The sequence below is a fragment of the Ictalurus punctatus genome, chromosome 23 (genome assembly GCF_001660625.3).
Source record: "Ictalurus punctatus breed USDA103 chromosome 23, Coco_2.0, whole genome shotgun sequence".
Lineage (NCBI taxonomy): Eukaryota > Metazoa > Chordata > Actinopteri > Siluriformes > Ictaluridae > Ictalurus > Ictalurus punctatus.
The window spans coordinates 11010498-11029957 of NC_030438.2; the positions used below are offsets into that span (position 1 = coordinate 11010498).

General features: G+C 37.6%; 1 protein-coding gene across 1 annotated transcript; it reads right to left on the minus strand.

The window, feature by feature from the left end:
• Positions 1–1888: 1888 nt before the first annotated feature.
• Positions 1889–19161, minus strand: LOC108256210 (uncharacterized). The gene is made up of 7 exons (XM_047150293.2): positions 18874–19161; positions 18090–18179; positions 14586–14767; positions 12919–12993; positions 9340–9413; positions 8057–8174; positions 1889–2181 (listed from the first exon to the last, which is right to left on the minus strand). Exons 1-7 carry the CDS (start codon positions 18908–18910, stop codon positions 1921–1923), a joined length of 837 nt encoding a protein of 278 aa, XP_047006249.2. The 5' UTR covers positions 18911–19161; the 3' UTR covers positions 1889–1920.
• Positions 19162–19460: the final 299 nt, after the last annotated feature.

Sequence of the window (19460 nt, forward strand, 5' to 3'; positions counted from 1 at the left end):
GTTTTGTGCTTTTCATCACATCTATATCCTGGAAGATCATCTCTCTCTTTTTCTGTCTGCTGCTCTCTAAATTTGTCTACAGTTCTTCCTGAACTTACTCCCTTCTTCAGACATCTCTACGCATGGAAATGAACACATTAAATATATAGCTTCACGATCCAGAAAAAATTTAACAGGCTTTGGAAGATAACACAGAGCTGCTGTGGGGTTATCAATGGACTTTTAAGTGTTCAGACAAGCAGGCTTAATATGGAGAGTTGATTGCCATCAAATGGCCAGAGTTCAGGCCACCCAAAACAAAAGCCCATTGCTAATAGTCATAGAGGAGTAATATCTCAACTCCAAATTTTTCTTAACATATTATAACTGACTGAGATGATACAAGTTTCTCTGACCAAGTATCCTCCTCTGCATCTGATACATTTTTTGATTAAACAGTAGGATCCAAAAGTTAGATGACTGAGAACAGATTGTTTAAAATTCCCTTAATTATCTTAATGTTAATTTTGATGAATTATAATGTTCAAACAAGATTAAATAATATTTCTCTAATTATAGTATGTCCTGAAAAGTTTTGTGTTTTTACTGAAATTTATTAATACTCAATTAGACAACAATTAACACTGTTATTAAGAGCATTTGTTACCAATGAATGGACTGAATGTATAAACAGAATATATTTAATTTTTGAAGCAGTTAAACACAGAATTATCTCAGTTTTAAATAATGTGTTCATGAACAATAAATGTTAACTGAAACTGTTTTTACTAGGGATGCACCGAAATGAAAATTCTTGGCCGAAGCCGAAACCAAATATAATGAAAAACTTGGCCGAAAGCCGAAGGCCGAAACCGAACACATTTTTTTGCGTTTTTTCCATTTATTTTGCCATTTTTTTTCACCATTGCATAAATTACATAGTCAAAATGTGCTTTTTACTCTTTTGTCTTGCTTTTCAAAGAAAAACATCAATTACAAAAACTACAATTTCAAAATATTTATTTAACACTGAACATTTTTTTTTCATTCCACCAGACATAGGCTACCAACAAGGCACAACATAACTTTAAATGAGTAAAATAAAAACATTTCGATATGGTCATCTTTGAGCCCCCCTTGAATAGCCGATGTTAGGCCTATAACTGACTGCTGAAAGAATGGAACACTCTGTAGCCTACAACAAAAAAAGTGCATTAAAAAGTGCATTGACAAGAGTGCAAAAAATGGTTCTATTCACTTCTATACGGCTGATTATATTGGGGATATATACCGCTTACGTCACTGTACACCTCGCGGAGTATTATAGTAGATATAGTATAGTTAGATACATTGTTAATATTATGGTCCTTGATGGATTTAGTTCGTTTAAACTATAGATTAGTTAATTTAGTCCCAGCTGGTTTTTCTGCTCCCAGTCCATAGTACTAGTTCATGTTTCTTGTTTTGTGTTTTGACCCTGTTTTCTGTGACCGTGACTTTGATTCCTGCTTTGCCCTGTTTATGCCTGTTTGCCGATCGCCCAACCCTTTGCCTGTCTTGACTATGTTTTTTGGATTAGGATTTGGATTTGTCTGCCTGCCCTTAAATAAATACGTCTTTACCTGCTTCTGTACTGTACTCCCTTACGTCTCGCGATGTGACAGAATACTCCGGAACAGAAACAAAAAAGTAAACATCCGAAGAGCACGAAGCTCGTGCACGCGTGCCCCCTCATCGAGGTCATGACATTCGCGCGTCTCAGTCTGGTTGCTAGGCTATTCACGTCATCAAACACGTCATTGTTCGGTCAAATTTATTTGGCATTTTCACTTATTCAGCCGAACACCGAAAATGCTTTTTTTGCTATTTTCGGCCGAATAATTTCGGTTGCCGAACATTCGGTGCAGCCCTAGTTTTTACTTTTATTGTGTGTTACTGACTCTAGTCTGTGTGTTTTCTCACCACATGGAGGTTCTGGTTAATGAGTAGCTCTATATCGCAGATTTGGCCGTGATGTTCCACAGGCTCTGTGACTCCTGTCCACTGCTGCTCCTTCAGGCCGGACCAGCGCAGCGCAGGGCCACCCAACCCACTGTGCAGGGACACACGCACGCTGTACAGCCCCCTACTGAGCTTCTCCCTCACTGTCCGTAAACACACCACACACACCTCCATTGGCTGTGGGGTTCGTGTCCACTCCACCTACGGAAACACAGAAAAAGAAAGACAGATGTGGAAGAAATGAGAAAGAGTCTAGTGTAGCGGCAGGAAACCACATGAAAGATTGATTTCTTCTCATCTTACATACACTCCACTTTCTCATGGCCCTTGAGAATACAGTGCTATGATTAATACAACCGGATTATTTAGTACTGATAAATCCACTTCACTTCCAGCAACATCACAGTACTGCTATTCGGAGGATGCAGTCAGTAAGCAATATTTGGAAGGCAGAGGGGAAAAAGAGGTACATTGATAGTGAGGGATTACTTTTGGTGGGCGGCAGTTAAATATAAGTGTCTTTGAGGGAGGGGTGTAGGCCTCTCTGGAGTAGATGTGGGAGGGAAAGCACAAATACACAAAATGGTGGGCGATTGCTGTCCGAAAGCCAGAACTGCGCTGACCTGGAGCACCCGTCTCGTCTGGATTCAGGAGAATGACTGGTGTTTCACACAGACAAGAATCAGACTTGGAATCCCTTCTTCTGTCTTTTGCATGTGTGCGCACACACTTACACACACACACACACACACACACACACACACACACACACACACACACACACACACACACACACACAGCATAATTTATAGTCTGGTGGAATTTTTATCATGTGAGTATTATTTAGAGCTTTGAATACCAGTTAGAGAGAAAAGAGACGTTGACTATTTTGTTTAGTAGCTGATAAAAATCTGCAAAATTAATGACAATTAATTAAATAATCCAAGATTCCAATGGAGTTTGAGAATTGCTGACTGGGCTATAATCTGTGCTACAATCTCAGGTTTGCAGTGCTCTTATAAACATTCCTGACATCCAAATAATGAAAACATCATCTACAGTTAATTGGTCATTTTAGTTTAACCCTCCCATCCCTACTAACCATTGGATGTCCCCTTGACGCAGGCCTTTATAACAATACTCTTCCAAACAATATACAGTATCTGTAAATACCCAATACATTGTGTCATCTCAATTATTAGTAATGTAACACTTATTTATTTACATTCTTACTAATCTGTAAACATAGCTGTACTATGTATGACTTTTATCATTTCAAATGTTTGTTACAAAGACAGGTGAAGCATAAACAGTCATGCTGGGAATCATTTCTGTTCTGCCTTTTTAAAGATTTACATGTGACATTCCATAAGAGTTAAAGCTCATGATGAGAGACAAAATGACAGTGTGTGAACCACTATGCAAGAACAGCAACTCACAACTTTAGAGAGTTTTGTTGTAATAATTACACGGTATAATCTGAGATACATCTTCTACATTTAAAAGTCTGCATCAATTCAGCAAAGAAAAGTAATAAACAAATTAAGTGAATTAATGATAAAGAACTGTGTTGTGTGCTGTGTTAAAAGAGGAAATAACGGACATGTGTACACACACATATGAAGGCACCAATGATAAAACGATCAGAGTCACATTGTGCTTGAATTCCAGAATTTGAATTTAAAAGTTCAGAACCTTCTCATGTCATAATAGTTGAGAACTGAGAAAATCTTGATGTGTTCACTAGACCAATTCATAGTCTTTATGAAGACACCAAAAGTTATAAGCCATTATTTTTTACATTGTGTTAATTGAAGCATAAAAAAATGCTTGCGTGGACTCTGATCTTTCTTTCGTGGGTATTCACAGTAATACAGTGATGAATTTATACTAATTTATTCAATTGAGCATCATCAACATCCCTTAAATACTGAAAACTCACAGAATATACATTATACATCAATCTCAACTTGAATATTATCCACAATTCTGTCATTTACAGGGAGTTCATCAAAAAAGCTTGACTGAGTGGTCCACAAAAAATTTTTATACACTGAATGTCGTTGTATTTTGGTTTATCAGTCTGTTGAGGATACTCATCTATGTTGTTTGATCTAGTACTGAAGTTTGCTGAGAGCAATTACTAATGAGATATGTTGAAGAAATTTGACAGTAAGTTAACAATGAAATTCACACAGCTCAAAGCCTATTGGCTGATTTCGGTCATGTGACTGGACTGTGATCATTTTCTCACAGTAAGCTATGGACTCTGATCATTTTTCCATAGCATGGCTTTATTTTAAATGGAAAATTCTGTGACCCTGATCTTTCTATCATCCAAGTACATTTATGAAATCATTTTTCAATGCTCAATCAACAGCCGTGGATGCACAACTCCAAAAATACAGTTTCGTGACTCTGATCGTTTTTTCATTGTGGTCTTCATATACATCCGCATACATACACATGGGAAGTAAGGGAGATTTCCCGGGCGTTAAATGGTGAAGCGAGACAGTGTTGAATCTGTAAGTTGACAGGGTTTTCCTAAAGTTCCATAACACAGCTCTTCCAGATGAGATCAAAGCATCAGGATCCTCTGCATTCTCCTTTTCTTTTTACTCCATCCATCGCTTTCACTCTATCTTGGCACATAGGCCATCTTTTGGTGAAGCCTCTTTTCAGGCATACACACTGACAGATAACAAAAACACACTTTAAACATACACAAAAACTTCTTTTCTCTCTAAGTATAAACTAATATTCTAAGATTAGGCTTTCTTGTTAATTATTTTCATTTTAATTAGTAAATCTTAATTAACAATGAACATGTACCCTTAGAATTTTTGGCTCCATATGTGGGGGGAGGGGGTGAATAAATATGACAATCTTTTTGGAACCCGAAGGCAGGATTACTGATGCAGGCAGAGCTTAGTTATTAAACAAATTCTAAATTAAATGCCTCCATGAATTTTGCACAAAAATATATTTTCATAGTTTTGCATGCCAAATGTGACATTTTATATTTGAGATTCATCTGCTGCAGTAATTTTGGAAATGTCATACAAACAAAGATTTTGTCGTTTACCAATGAAATTACTATGCATGGCAGGTTAGCCATTGCTTTTCAGGCTGCACTGGTTGTTTCAAGTCAGCAAGCCATAAAAAATCTTTATCTCTCTGAAACACAGCAATTTGGGAGATAATGGAATGGTGACTTGGGGGCAGAGATGCCAGTGTGAGGAATTATACCACAATCTCGCACCATTTACAGCCTTCCTCAAATCCGGATCTCTCTCTCTCTCTCTCTCTCTCTCTCTCTCTCTCTCTCTCTCTCTCTCTCTCTCTCATTCTCCCTGTCTCTCTCTCTCGCTCTCTCTCTCTCTCACCATAGCTGCCTGAGACAGAAATCATTACAACTCTAAGCTTGCACCATGACAGAACAGCAGCATCTTAAACTATAAACACACACACACACACACACACGCACACACGCACACACGCACACACACACGCGCACACGCACACACGCACACACACACACGCCTGTGAAATTCACTGTGAAGGTGTGGGGGAAAAAAAATTTGTTTTGCTTATGATCTGAAATTTTATTTTGATCTTTCCATCATTTTTCCATCTGTCATCTAATTCTATTTAAATACTCACTTGGATAGCAACACATTATTATTAATACCTAGTAAACAACTACCATGAATGACACCAAAACAATACTATGGCAAAACATTGAAATTTTTTTTAAAACACTTCCCATTGTCTGACACTCATCACACTGTGTTTAAGACAAATATAAAACTGACTGTAACATTTTGCATTTCTATACCGGCATATGTTATTACAGGCCCAGGTGTGGACAAATCATTAGCCAGGACAGCCAGGATAAGGAGATTAGGCTGACGATATGTCTCCTCACTATTTCTTGGTGGTGCAATGCATTACTAAAGTACAATTTATTCCAAAATCCCACCACCTGCTAAAGTACACACACCCACCAAGGAATTTGTTAGAAACAATTTTTATTAGTCAATTAAATTAGTTTGTAGTGATGACAGATTTTTTTACAAATCAGCAGTGTAGAGGGATGTAGAAATAGGGACAAAACCAAGAACAATACAGAACTGCTAATAGCATGTGGACCAAAATAGGGGCCATACTAGAGGGGACCTGAGCCAATGTTTATTGCCGTTTCGCTGAAGGCTCAAGCACACTATGCATCAAAGACATTATCAGAATAGAATACAGAGAGGCATCATCTTCCAGGGAACTGGTTACAGTTACATTTTATATAGCACTTTTCTAGACACTCAAAGCGCTTTACATAGTATGGGGGAGGGGGGATCTCCTCAACAACCACCAATGTGTAGCATCCACCTGGATTATGCTACAGCAGCCATAGTGCACCAGAACACCCACCACACACCAGCTATTAGTGGAGAGGAGAGAGTGATGTAGCCAATTCAGAGATGGGGATTATTAGGGGGCCATGATAGAGAAGGGCCAATGGGGTAATTTCACCAGGACACCGGGGTATATCACAGGATTATTAATGACTAGAGAGTCAGGACCTCAGTTTAACGTCTCATCTGAAAGAAGGTGCTGTTTTTATAATCCAGTGTCCCCGTCACATTAGGCCCCACACAGACCATAGGGTGAACACCCCTGCTGGCCTCACTAATACCACTTCCAGCAGCAAACTTAGTTTTCACCAGGGGGTCTCCCACCCAGGTACTGGCTCAACACTACTTAGCTTCAGTGGGAAACCAGGTGAGAACTGCAGGGAGATATCGCTCTGGCTAGTGGTGTATTCACCCATTTCTGTTAGTCTGTATTAATGCACTTATCTACTGTAGCTCAGGGGTTCTCAAACCTTGGTAATCAGGGACCATTTTAACTGTAAAATAAATTACACTGATCCCCTCAGCACACTTATATGAACATAATCCAAATAGTTAACTCAGTTTTGAAATCTGTACAATAATATTCTGGCTATTTAATGGAACCATAGCGCTTTTTATTCCTGGAACCTTCCACTCAGATATTAGATCTAAGGTGACAGGCTGACTTGTTTTTGTGTTTGATGCTTGGATTAAACCCATTCAAATCAAATGACCAGTCACATAAGAACAAGGACAATTCAATAATATATTTAATAATCTTGATAAAGGGCGGTGTGATTTCCACTTTAACTACATTTAAAATCATGGACCCCTAATAAATGCTTAACAGATCCCTCAAAGTCCCCGGACCCCACTTTAAGAATCACTGTTCTAGCTATACTGTTGCTATTTTCCTTGAGGAATATGTGAATACTACAGTAGCATGATAATACAGTAACAAACAAATTATATTAAACATTAATAAATCACCCAATTTCACATACTACACATATGTAAAATCATCACAAATTTGAATTATGAATTACAAGCAGACTGCAACATTCTGTCTTATTGTGAAATGTGGACTTTTCTCTGAGGATAGTAAAACCAACAGAAAGAGTAAATTTCTAATTTGAACACCACTGTGTTATTACATGTATTAAAAAGCAGGCTTCATAAAAATTACACCCCAGGTAAATAACCAGCACTTTTGCTAAATAAGAAATGTTAATTGCATAGTTGTCAACATGAAAGTATCAAATTGAAATTTGCTATACTGCACCTTTAAAAAAAAAAACAAAAAAAAACACTTCCAATACTTTACACACCTCATACCACTGAGAGAAACAGAAGATACAAAGAGACACCCTCACATAGGGAAACAAAAACACTGCTAACATCTCAGTTAACATTTCAGTAACTTTTCAGTGAGTGAGGACAGATGCCACTGAAGAATCTATTCTCAGCATTCACAATATCAGAGCTCATACTCATACATAGATAAAACACACACACACATACACACACACACACACACACACACACACACACACACACACACACACACACACACACACACAGTAATTTTTAATGCATGTCTGATGCCATGAGATCCAAGCATGGGATCATATATGTATATATGTATATATATACATATACACATGTGTGTGTGTGTGTGTGTTTACCTGCCAGGGAAGATCAGATCCGATACCCAGTGGTTCAGTGATTTCAGTGATTTCTCCATACTTGGCAATGACTTCAGCCTGACGCTGACGCAGTGAATTCAGCAAACGTCTCTCTGAACTGACCACACACACACACGCGCGCGCACACACATACACACACACACACACATGCACACATACACACACACCTCAACATTATAGACAAAACAACACATCCAGTAATCCTGTTACCAGCCACCCTCACATTGCCCCAAATGTAATCTAATAACCCGCAATAGACCTAACACTTTCTAACGCTTTTCCCTCTCTTTCTGTTCCTCTTTTTTCCTTCTCTCCACCATTCGGCCTCTCCATCTTACTGGGGCCAAAGCAATAAAATCCTCCTTTGTTCCATCTCCTCACCTAACCTCTTAATTCCTCAGAACAGCAATACCACAGTGCCTGTCTCTCGGAAAGGAAAAAAAAAGTCGTAAAGCATGTAATTGAACAAACACACTAGAAACATCACTAGAACAGGAAAGTGTTTGTATTTTTCTTTTGTCGCTGTCTACTGAAAATGTTTCATAGTGTTTCATCACTAACAATACTACAGTATTTAGATAATGATCACAATGCAGAGATTTTAGGACAAAACACAAAAATAGTGCAAAATCAAAACTGTGTAAAATGTGAAAAAAAATGTTTCTGGCATCCGTTTCTGCTGAATATCTGGCAATTTGTGGTTGAATCTGAGCAAAGTAGCTTTGGGCTAATTCATGATGAGTCTCTCCTGTCTGTTCGCTTCCCACCAATAACACGAGGATAAACTTACAAGGCCAAGGATGCTTGGATAAGGTCAAGGACCAAAACGCCAGTTTCTAGCTAGCTACCAAATTCAGTTTCTAACTAGCACCCACAGCTTAGCCGACTCGACGCAGCACATATTCCCCTGATTTTATTATGTCAGTGTAGATGGGGCTGAACAATTCTTAAAAACTTTAAACACACATTCATGCCCACAGGGTGTGAGTGTGTGAGGGGGATAGAGGGAAAGGGAAAGAGTGATGTGCATAGAACAAAATTGATGCTCTTTTTGCATCCAGTGACATAAACAGATTTTTCTAGCCTCTGGCAACTTACCCACAATGCACCAGAAGAGACAATGCATTGTGAAGTATATAATGGAGTATATTACGTATCGTCACATAAACTGTCAACAAAATGTAAATGTTGTTCTGTACATAGATTAATGATTATTTCTTGTAACAGCAGATGAAAACTTGCATGTAAAGAAATGCACGTACCACTGGAAAGCTGCATAAAGCCGATCCTGCAGAGCAGCTTCCTCTTGTTCCATGTCTCTAATGGGATATGATACCTTTCAGGACAATGTAATTAAAAACAAAGAAATCTTACAGTCACGCAACAAAGGGATATGTGTAAAACAAAAACAAAAAATGAATATATGTTAACCTCTTTTTAAAAAATGGAAAAAAAATGTATATATCAGAAATACAGTGTGTATGTATACAGTCCAAAAGTACTGGAATAGCAATACCAATTCAATTGTTTTCGCTATAATGTACATTGTAGATATTTGGGTTTGAGATCAAAAGATGAATATGAGATGACAGATCAGAATTTCAGCATTCATTTCCTCATATTTACATATTCCTCATATCTAAATGTGTTACACAACTTTTCAAGTGATCAAAAATGTTCGAACATTTGGCATAGCCAATACAATAATTTGGAATGTCCTGAACAATAAATAAACCACTGGTGTACTGAGAAAAAGACAACGGAATGGATCGGCCAAGGAAAACACAAACAGCTGATGACAGAAACATTGTGACAGCTGTGAAGAAAAACCTGACAACAGTCAGTGACATCAACAACAACCTCCACAGGGCAGGGCTGGAGGTATCACAATCCACCATTCAAAGAAGACTTCAAGAGCAGAAACCATGGCCATATCACAAGATAAAAACCACTCATCAGCAATAAGAATCGGAAAAACCAGATTGAAATAATCTTTATTGGTGATGTAACTCATGATGGTAGAAACAGAATGAATGTTAACAGGAACATGTTGTCTGCCAGTTTACAGAGAAATGCATCCAAATTAATCGGGAAGAACTTTAACATACAGCAAGACAATGATCCAAAACACACTGCCAACTGAATAAAGGACTTTATCAGAGGGAAAAAGTGGAAGGTTTTAATCTGGCCAAGTCAATCACCAAACCTTAACCAACTGTGCAGCATTTCACCTTCTGAAGAGCAGACTGAAGGGAGAAACCCCTGAAATATTCAACAACTGAAAGAAGCTACAGTACAAGTATGGAAAAGCATAATAAAAGAAAAATGCAACAGTTTGGTGCTGTCAGTGGGTCACCAGCTTGATGCAATTATTGCAAGCAAGGGATATGCAACCAAATATTAAGTGTTATTTAATGTCATTTATTTTAAGGCTATCTGTTCCTATACTTTTGCTCCCCTAACTGTAATCTGTGTCAAACTGTAATCTGTTTAACAAATCTAGATGTAAATATCAGGAAATGAAAAGTGAAATGCTGATCTATTGTCTCATATTCATCTTTTAATCTCAAACCTAAATGTGTTCAATGTATAGAGAAAACAGTACAATTGTCCTTGCTGTTCCAATACTTTTGGAGGGGACCGAAATATATGTGTGTATATACAGTGGGGTAAATAAGTACTGAATGCGTAATTTTATAATGTGAAATTTTCACCAGATATCAGTATTAACTCAAGAAATCCGGAAATATAAAGAATTTACAACATTAAAGTCCATAAATAAAGTTATGTGTACTAAAGTGGAATGACACAGGAAAAAAAAATTAACATGCTAACTGAAATTTAGTTAATATTTAGTGGAAATGCCTTTGTTTGTAATGACCGATTCAAGATGCTTCCTGTATGAAGAAATTAATCGGCCACAGTATTCAGGTGTGATTTTGGCCCATCCTTCTTAACATATTGTCTTAAAATCTTGTTCAATTGGATTCAAGTCAGGTGATTGACTGGGCCATTCTAACACCTTGATTTTTTTCTCTGAAACAAATTGAGAGTTTACTGTGCTGTATGCTTTGGATCGTTGTCACGATGCTTCCACCTCCAAACTTCACCCTAAAAATACTATACCAACAGTGAAGTGCAGTGCCATTTCTTCTCCAAACACGGTGTTAGTATGACAGCCAAAAAGTTCAATTTTGTTTTTGTCTGATCGTCTCTCCCATTATTTCATAGGCTTGTCCAACTTAGTTGTAGCAAACTTTAAACGAGCTTCGTCATGCCTTTTCTTTAGTAATGGAGCCTTGCGAGGTGAGTGTGAGCAGTGGAGTGCATTGCCTATGGTTTTCTCTGTGACAATGGCACCTGCTGGCTCCAAGTTTTTCTGGAGCTCTTTCTGAGTGGTCCTAGGCTCTTGGGCTACGCTTCTGACTATTTTCTGACTTCCTGGTCAGAAATCTTGTGAGGAGCTTCTGTGCATGGCTGGTTGATGACGAAGTGATGTTGCTCCCACTTGCGGATAATGGCCCCAGTGGTGCTTACTGGAGGATTCAGAAGTTTTGAAATACGTCTGTATCCGATTCCATCAATATAATTTGCAACAATAAGGTTGTGAAGGTCTTGGGAGAGCTCTTTCTTTTACCCATCATGAGATGTTTCTTGTATGACACCTTGGTAACAAAAAGCCTTTTTAGAGACCATGAATTTACTAACACAGCTGATATTAATTTGCACAGATATGAGGTATAATTAATTATGGATTTCAGCTGGTTCCTTGCCTAACCTTCCCTTGGAGAACTGCTTTTTCTTAGTGTGTACAATACTTGTTTTCTGCCATTCCACTTTATTACACATAACTTTATTTAAGGACTTTAATGTTGTGAATTCTTTATATTTTTGGATTTCTTGAGTTAATACTGATTTCTTGAGTTAATACTGTGAAATTTTAATGTGAATAGCGTCACTGGAAATATATTTACTGAAATAAATGTTGACGCGTTCAATACTTATTTCCCCCACTTTATACACATGGTGTGAATTAACAACTGAGACATAAACTGAACAAGTTTCAAAGACATTCGATGAATAGAAATGGAATAATGAGTCCCTGAATAAAGGGGGGGTCAATATCAAAAGTAACAGTCAGTATCTGGTGTGGCCACCAGCTGCTTTAAGCATTACAGTGCATCTCATCTTCATGGACTGCACCAGATATTCGCTGAGATGTTACCCCACTCTTACACCAAGGCATTTGAAAGTTCTCAATCACATCTGGGGGGACACATGGTTACATGTGGTTTGCCACTGCAAGGGCGATCAGATGTCCTTCCTGTCTCCCTGTAGCACTGTCTTAGGTATATTACATTATGGAAATTTTTGCAGTTTTTTGCTCTGGCCACATCTGCAGTCCTCATGCCTGCCTGCAGCAGGCCTATGGCATGTTCATGCAGGAGAGCAGGCACCCTAGGCATCTTTCTTCTACTGTTTTTCAGAGTCAGTAGAAAGACCTCTTTAGTGTCCTAAGTTATTGTAACTGTGACCTTAATTGCCTACCGCCTGTAAACTGTTTATATCTTAAGGACTGATCCATAGGTGCATGTGCAATGGTTTAAGCATGGTTTATGAAAAACATTGTTTAAACCCTTTTCAATAAAGGTCTGTTAAGCTTATTTGGATTTTACATAATTATCTTTAAAATACAGTCTTCTTCTTTTTTTGGGTGTTCTTTTTTTGCTGAATGTATATATATATATATATATATATATATATATATATATATATATATATATATATATATATATTTAGCACAACCACTGTCTCTCCATTTTTTTAACTCACAACAGTACCTTTGTATTCCCCCTTAAGACAGCAATCACTCTCTGTTTTCTCAGCCACTCCTTCTCCTCTGCCATACATCCATCCTGTCAAAGAAAAGCATGTATTCACTGAGGTTCTGCCACACAGCATACAAGATTTGGATCTATCACAATGATAATCTTCAGCTGATTTTTTGTGAACCGCTGCCCTACAGACATAAAACATGCAGCAGAATTCATCTGATGCATTTCAAGGGATGGCATTTAAATATGCACCCTTTTTCAATGTTACTATAGTGGCTGAGTGACAGCAACATGCCTTTATTGAACTGGTAGAAAGTGGTAGAAAGTGGTGGTAGAAAGTGGTGCTCTAAAATCCCTAAAAAGGAACTATAAACTAGCTATGCAATTTAGGATGCATAAAAGGTTATATATATATATATATATATATATATATATATATATATATATATATATATATATATATATATATATATATATATATTATTGGATGTGTGCCCTGCTTCAAGAATGGCACTGTTGATTTTAGTCAAGTAAAAACTTCATTAACACTATCACAGAGACAAAAGATGAGTCAAGAACCATCTTTATTGTATTTTATTGAGGAGGATTTCTACAATTAACTATATATTATATACTACACACTTGTGCTCAGGAAAGATAAAGGAACTTTGCTTAGCTGCCAAGACTGAATATAGGCAAAAACCTAATGTAAAGTAATCTTTTGGCTGCAGAAATCGTTTAGCTTCCACACATCCTTCTGCTAGTAACAGTGAAAAAAAAATTCTAAGCAATGAAGATATCTTACTTTATGTATGCTTTATTTATGGTTATGCTTTAATGAAATATTATTTAATTGTCTTACATTTGCTATATAACAATGTCATAATATTTTAGATTATGCTACAACAAATAATAAGACAATTGAGCCTATTTCTAGACATATGTACTAATTTCAAGCTTAAAATTGTATTATCACCATTTTGCTTTGTTCTAATAATATACACTTGAAATAAGCAAAATTATCTGCCAATAGAAAAAGACAATTTCAAGCTTTAAATGAGTAAATATATATAGTAAATAAATATGTATAATTGTTTTTTGTTTTTAATTGAGAAATATTGGTTGATTTTATATTCAAAATATTTTTTTACCAAGTTATCTTTTTTACAGTGAAATCTTTGAACATGCAAACATTATTTGGTGGCAGACCATACATAAAGGAGAATAAAATGTATTAATTATTATTTATTTTTTTTTAATTTTTTTTTTAAGAATTCAAAATTATGAAGCAATTATAAAAAAAAAACAAGAAGGAAAAAATAAAAACTCTTAGAAATGCCCTAGACATAAAACATGGCTGTCAGAGAATAGCTCTTAAGTTATATCTATACAAAGCAGTACACTATTCTCAAAGATTTGCAGTCAAAGAGCTAAAGACACATTGATTCCAACACACAAGAAGGTTACACAGACCTCTAATATAAGCACCTGAAAGTATTCTCTGTAAGTATTCACTATGTGTGTGTGTGTGTGTGTGTGTGTCTGTCTGTGTGTCTGTGTTTGTGTGTATGTATGTGTGTGTGTCTGTGTGTGTGTGTGTGTGTGTGTGTGTGTGTGAGAGAGAGAGAGAGAGAGAGAGAGAGAGAGAGAGAGAGAGAGAGAAAGACTTTGACCTGCTCCAGTGAAGCCCTGCCCACAGGGATCATGTCATCCTGCACATGTTCTCTAAGTTGTCCCACATAGTGGGGGATAACCTCTTCTCTCTCCTCCTCCAACTTCTCCCTCAGTTGATCTCTCCATCCAGCCTGCGGGACTCTAGAAGCCATAGCAACTAGTCTTTCTTCCCGAAAACTGCCTAGAGAGAGAGAGAGAGAGAGAGAGAGAGAGAGAGAGAGAGAGAGAGAGAGAGAGTGGGAGAATGAAACAATCATAAAATTGATGTATGCCAAAGAGGAAACACACAAAAAAACATATAGTTGAGTCTGTAAATAACTGTATTATTATGTATGTTTTTAGTTCATATTTTTAAAATTGAAATGAAAGAGTGAGTAATAAATTTTGCTAGTGAGATGTATTCAATGACAAACACAATACATTTTCCTGTTAAATTTAATATTAGCCATATTATATAGAAATAGCAATGAATAGCATATTCTTTTATCATCAAATATTATGCATTATACTGCTACACAAATAAAGGTGTTTTTTCTAATTGCCTATAATATAAATCTGACCAAAACTGGCTATCAAATAATACTCTTTGCCTAATAAGATTCAATATGAAATTTCATACTGTACTGTACATTTGCACATTAATACACCAGTGATAAGTTAGTCACTAGTGTGACTAGTCAGTTATGATTTATGAGATATTTGAACATATCCAGGTAGCCACTTAACCAAATATCATAAACTCAAGTGGACAAATGCCGTATTTAGCCCTGCAATAGGCTTTGCTACTGTACCACAGTCTTCATTGTTCCTGCCCATAGTCCTGTTCCATTAAGAAGGGGACAGGTTTAAGACTCCATGCCCACACCTGTGGAAATGTGCCAGATTGTTTTCTGTCTTTGTTTTAGTAAGAAGCCACGCTTGCATATTTGGTTGAGGTGGTGCACAGCTGTTGTAATCCTTTGGCAGGATCGGCAGTGGGTTTAGGCCCGTTAGAATTCACGCATGTAACTTTAGCCGGCTAACACTGCATTCAATTGTTTGGGATTTTTGCTGGAGCTGTGAGATTAGTCACTGAGCTATTGTCCCAGAATGTTCATGAAATCCTACAATGAAGCACTAGTAAAGAGGATACTGGGATTAACACACTTCCACCAAAGGAGGAGGAGGAGGCTGATCACTGCTTCCTTTCCTCTAGTACCATCTATCCAGCCAGCCATTGAGTCTTGGGAGCATTAACAATAGGTCTGAGACAATCGTCTCGGTGTGTTCTTATGATCCTGCCTCCCACTGGTGCATTTCCAGCTTTTCTCTTTGTTACTTTTGCTCCCCAAGAGCATTGCAGATTTTTCCCCACTATCATACTCTGCTACAAAGCGTGTTAATGAACAAGACATGCAAAACATCATTAGCTAAATAGACATAGTCCAGTGTGCAGTGTTTAAGAGAAAAGAATCCTGGAGAAATCCCTCTCGGGAGAAGCCACTTGGTGCTGCTAGACTGGAGTTTCTTTAGGTGACGGACTGCACGTTGGCGGTATTCAGACATGTTTACAGGAAGAACTGTGAAGGCCCATTAAGCACAATCCATTTGTTCTGAAGAATGAATCACAGCTACATTCTCTGTACATGAGAAATAACTGTCCTGGGATAAATATTAGCTATGGACTAGTGCTTCCTTCATTCACCAACCATGTGTGTGCATGTACAGTCCTCTCTGAAATGACTGGAACGGCAATGCCAATTCATTTGTTTGTGCTATACACCAAAGTCATTTGGGTTTGAGATCAAAAGATGGATATGAGATGAGAGTTTTGTATTTCAGCTTTTTATTTTCTGGTATTTACATCTAAATGTGTTAAACAACATAAAACATACAACCTTTTGTATCAGACCACCTAATTTTTAGGCAAGCAAAAGTATAGGAACAGATCAGTCTTGAAGTAAATTAAAGTAAACAACACTTAATATTTGGTTGCATAACCCTTGCTTGAAATAACTTCATCAAGCCTGCGACTCATTGACATCACCAGGCTTTTACAGCAGCCGCTTTTAGTTGTTGTTTGTTTCGGGGAGTTTGTCCCTTCAGTCTCCTCTTCAGGAGGTGAAATACATGCTCACTTGGGTTAAGTTCTGGTGATTGACTTGGCCAGTCTAAAACCTTCCACTTTTTCCCCATGATAAAGTCCTTTGTTGAGTTGGCAGTGTGATTTGGATCATTGTCTTGTTGCATGTTACAGTTCTTCCTGTTTCATTTGGATGCATTTCTCTGTAAATATGGCAGACAACATGTTCCTGTAAACTTCTGAATTCATTCTGCTGCTACCATCCCGAGTTATATCACCAATATATAACCACCAATATCACCAATATCACCAATATAGATTAGTAAGCCTGTTCCAGAAGTAGCCATGCAAGCCCAAGCGATGATACTACTTCCACCAAGCTCATCCACAGATGAGCTTGTATATTTTGGATCATGAGCAGATGCTTTCTTTCTCCACACTTTGGTTTCTCCATCACTTTGGTCGAGGTTAATCTTGGTTCCAGAACTTTTGTGGCTCATCTCACATTTCTTTGCAAATTCCAATCTGGTTTTCCGATTCTTACTGCTCATGAGTAGTTTGTATCTTGTGGTATGGCCTCCATATTTTTGCTGTTGAAGTCTTCTTTGAATGATTGATTGTGATACCTTCAGCCCTGCCCTGTGGAGGCTGTTGTTGATGACACTGACTGTTGACTTTGGGTTTTTCTTCACAGCTTTCACAATGTTTCTGTCATCAGCTATTGTTGTTTTCCTTGGTTGATCCATAAGGTGTCTTTTGCTCAAAACACAACAGTGTTTTCTTTCTTTTTCAAGACATTCCAAATTGTTGTATTGGCTATTCCCAGAGTTTGTGTAATGCCTCTGATTGATTTTCTCAGCCTAAAATGGCTTGCTATTCTCCCATGGACAGCTCTCTGATCTTTATGTTGGCTTTTTCTTTTTAATAACAAATGCAGTCTTCTTAGGTGAAACTGAACCAAGAGTAGATTTTCAGAGCTATTTATTGTTCAAACAATCAATGTAACAGGACATACCTGGGTAACAAGAAACACCTGTCAGTCACATATTCCAATATTTTTTCTTGCCTACAAATTGGGAGGTCTGATATAAAATGTGCTGTTCTATGCCATTTAACACATCTACAGTAAATAAAAGCTGAAATTCTAAACTCTCTTCTCATATTCATCTTTTGTTCTCAAACCCAAATGTCTTAAATAAATGAATAAATGAATGAATGAAAAAATAATTGGTCCTGCCATTCCAATTGTTTTGGAAGGGAATGTAGATGAATTTGTGTGTGATGTGTGGTCTTGGTCTTCATTAGCAAGGCTCTATCTGATTAACTAAATAGTTAAGTTCTGTTTAATTTTAGAGGTATAAGCCAAGTATCTCTTTCTTTACCAGACCTAACTGTGTGTGTTTGTGTGTACATTTCAGCCATTTGAATGTACGTTTCTTACCAGGCAAATCTATAACAGTTGAAGCTTCATCTTCATTCAGCATCTGAGATATTTTCTCATAGAGACCCCGCTCGTCCTCATGCACGAATTCTGTGACACAAAACATGCAAAACATAAATAAATGAATAACAATTTAATTTTAATGCCACACATATCAATCAATGTCACCTGTACTGCAAAGTCAAAATGAAAACCATGCAATGATTTTCCAACAAAGTGACACTAATTCTTGACCTTAATTTACATTCATTCATTATACCTCAAAGCTAATAATAACAGACATGTAGGTCGTTCTGTAAGGCTTTTAAAGGCGAGGAAATATATGCAGAATTTTACATTACAGTACGCACCTAAGGAACATGATTGTCAAAGGTGATTCTGTTTGGTAGGATTCAAGGATATTACAGAAAAGTGGTGTCCAAAAAGATACAGTTGGAATGGCTTTTCTGTTAATAGGCAGATTTCATTATAACATGCATATTACCTCAATCCCAAGAGCACGTCTTTAATAGGCAAATGGGGGGAGATCTATCACCGTACCGAGGAGCTTCCCCACTGTCATTTAGCGTATGTTAAAGTAAATGGTGAGGCACTGAAAATGGAAACAACCAATGATACGTGACCTTCAGAAATGACGGCCACGGCATTGGACTATCTCACTGGCCTTTGGTTAAAAAGTATTTACATAGACCATCCCACCAAGTGCACTGGCTGGCCAAGAGTGAACTTGCTCACCCTGATTTAATGAATTGAGGCAGCCCATTACAAGCAAAAAATGGCATACTTAATTCTAGCTCATCTCCCGCTCCAACCCTGGACATCCTGCGCTGCTTCAAGTCACCTTCTGCTGTCGCCCAGGGGTCAAAGTAATTTTGAACACCTTCATTTCCTGTGAAAAGGACAGATGGACATCAAAAGAAAAAAGAGAGCAAAAGTGAGTGAGTGAGAGATACAAAAAGAGAGATAGATAGAGAGAGTGTGTGTGTGTGTGTGTGTGTGTGTGTGTGTGTGTGTGTGTGTGTGTGTGTGTGTCTGTGTGTGTGTGTGTGTGTGTGTGTGTGCGTGTGTGTGTGTGTGTATGGGGTTCATAAGTGGCAGGTTGGTTGAGGTTAGTGATTATTAGAAGCATACGAAGCAAAGATGTTAATTTTTAAAAGCCCACACCAGCCAACCTGATAGGGCTTCTCTTAGCCTCTGTTTCCCAGAAGTGAACGCCACCCGGGCCCACCGCTGCTCTGGGGCCTAATTAGCATGCTCGGAAAAGGTCAGCCCAAGCAATCTCTTAAACACAACCTGCCATATGTTACCTGTGTTCAAACGAACTAATGAGAAACGTGTAAGAGCGTAGAGGCTACAATTTCAAAGACAATA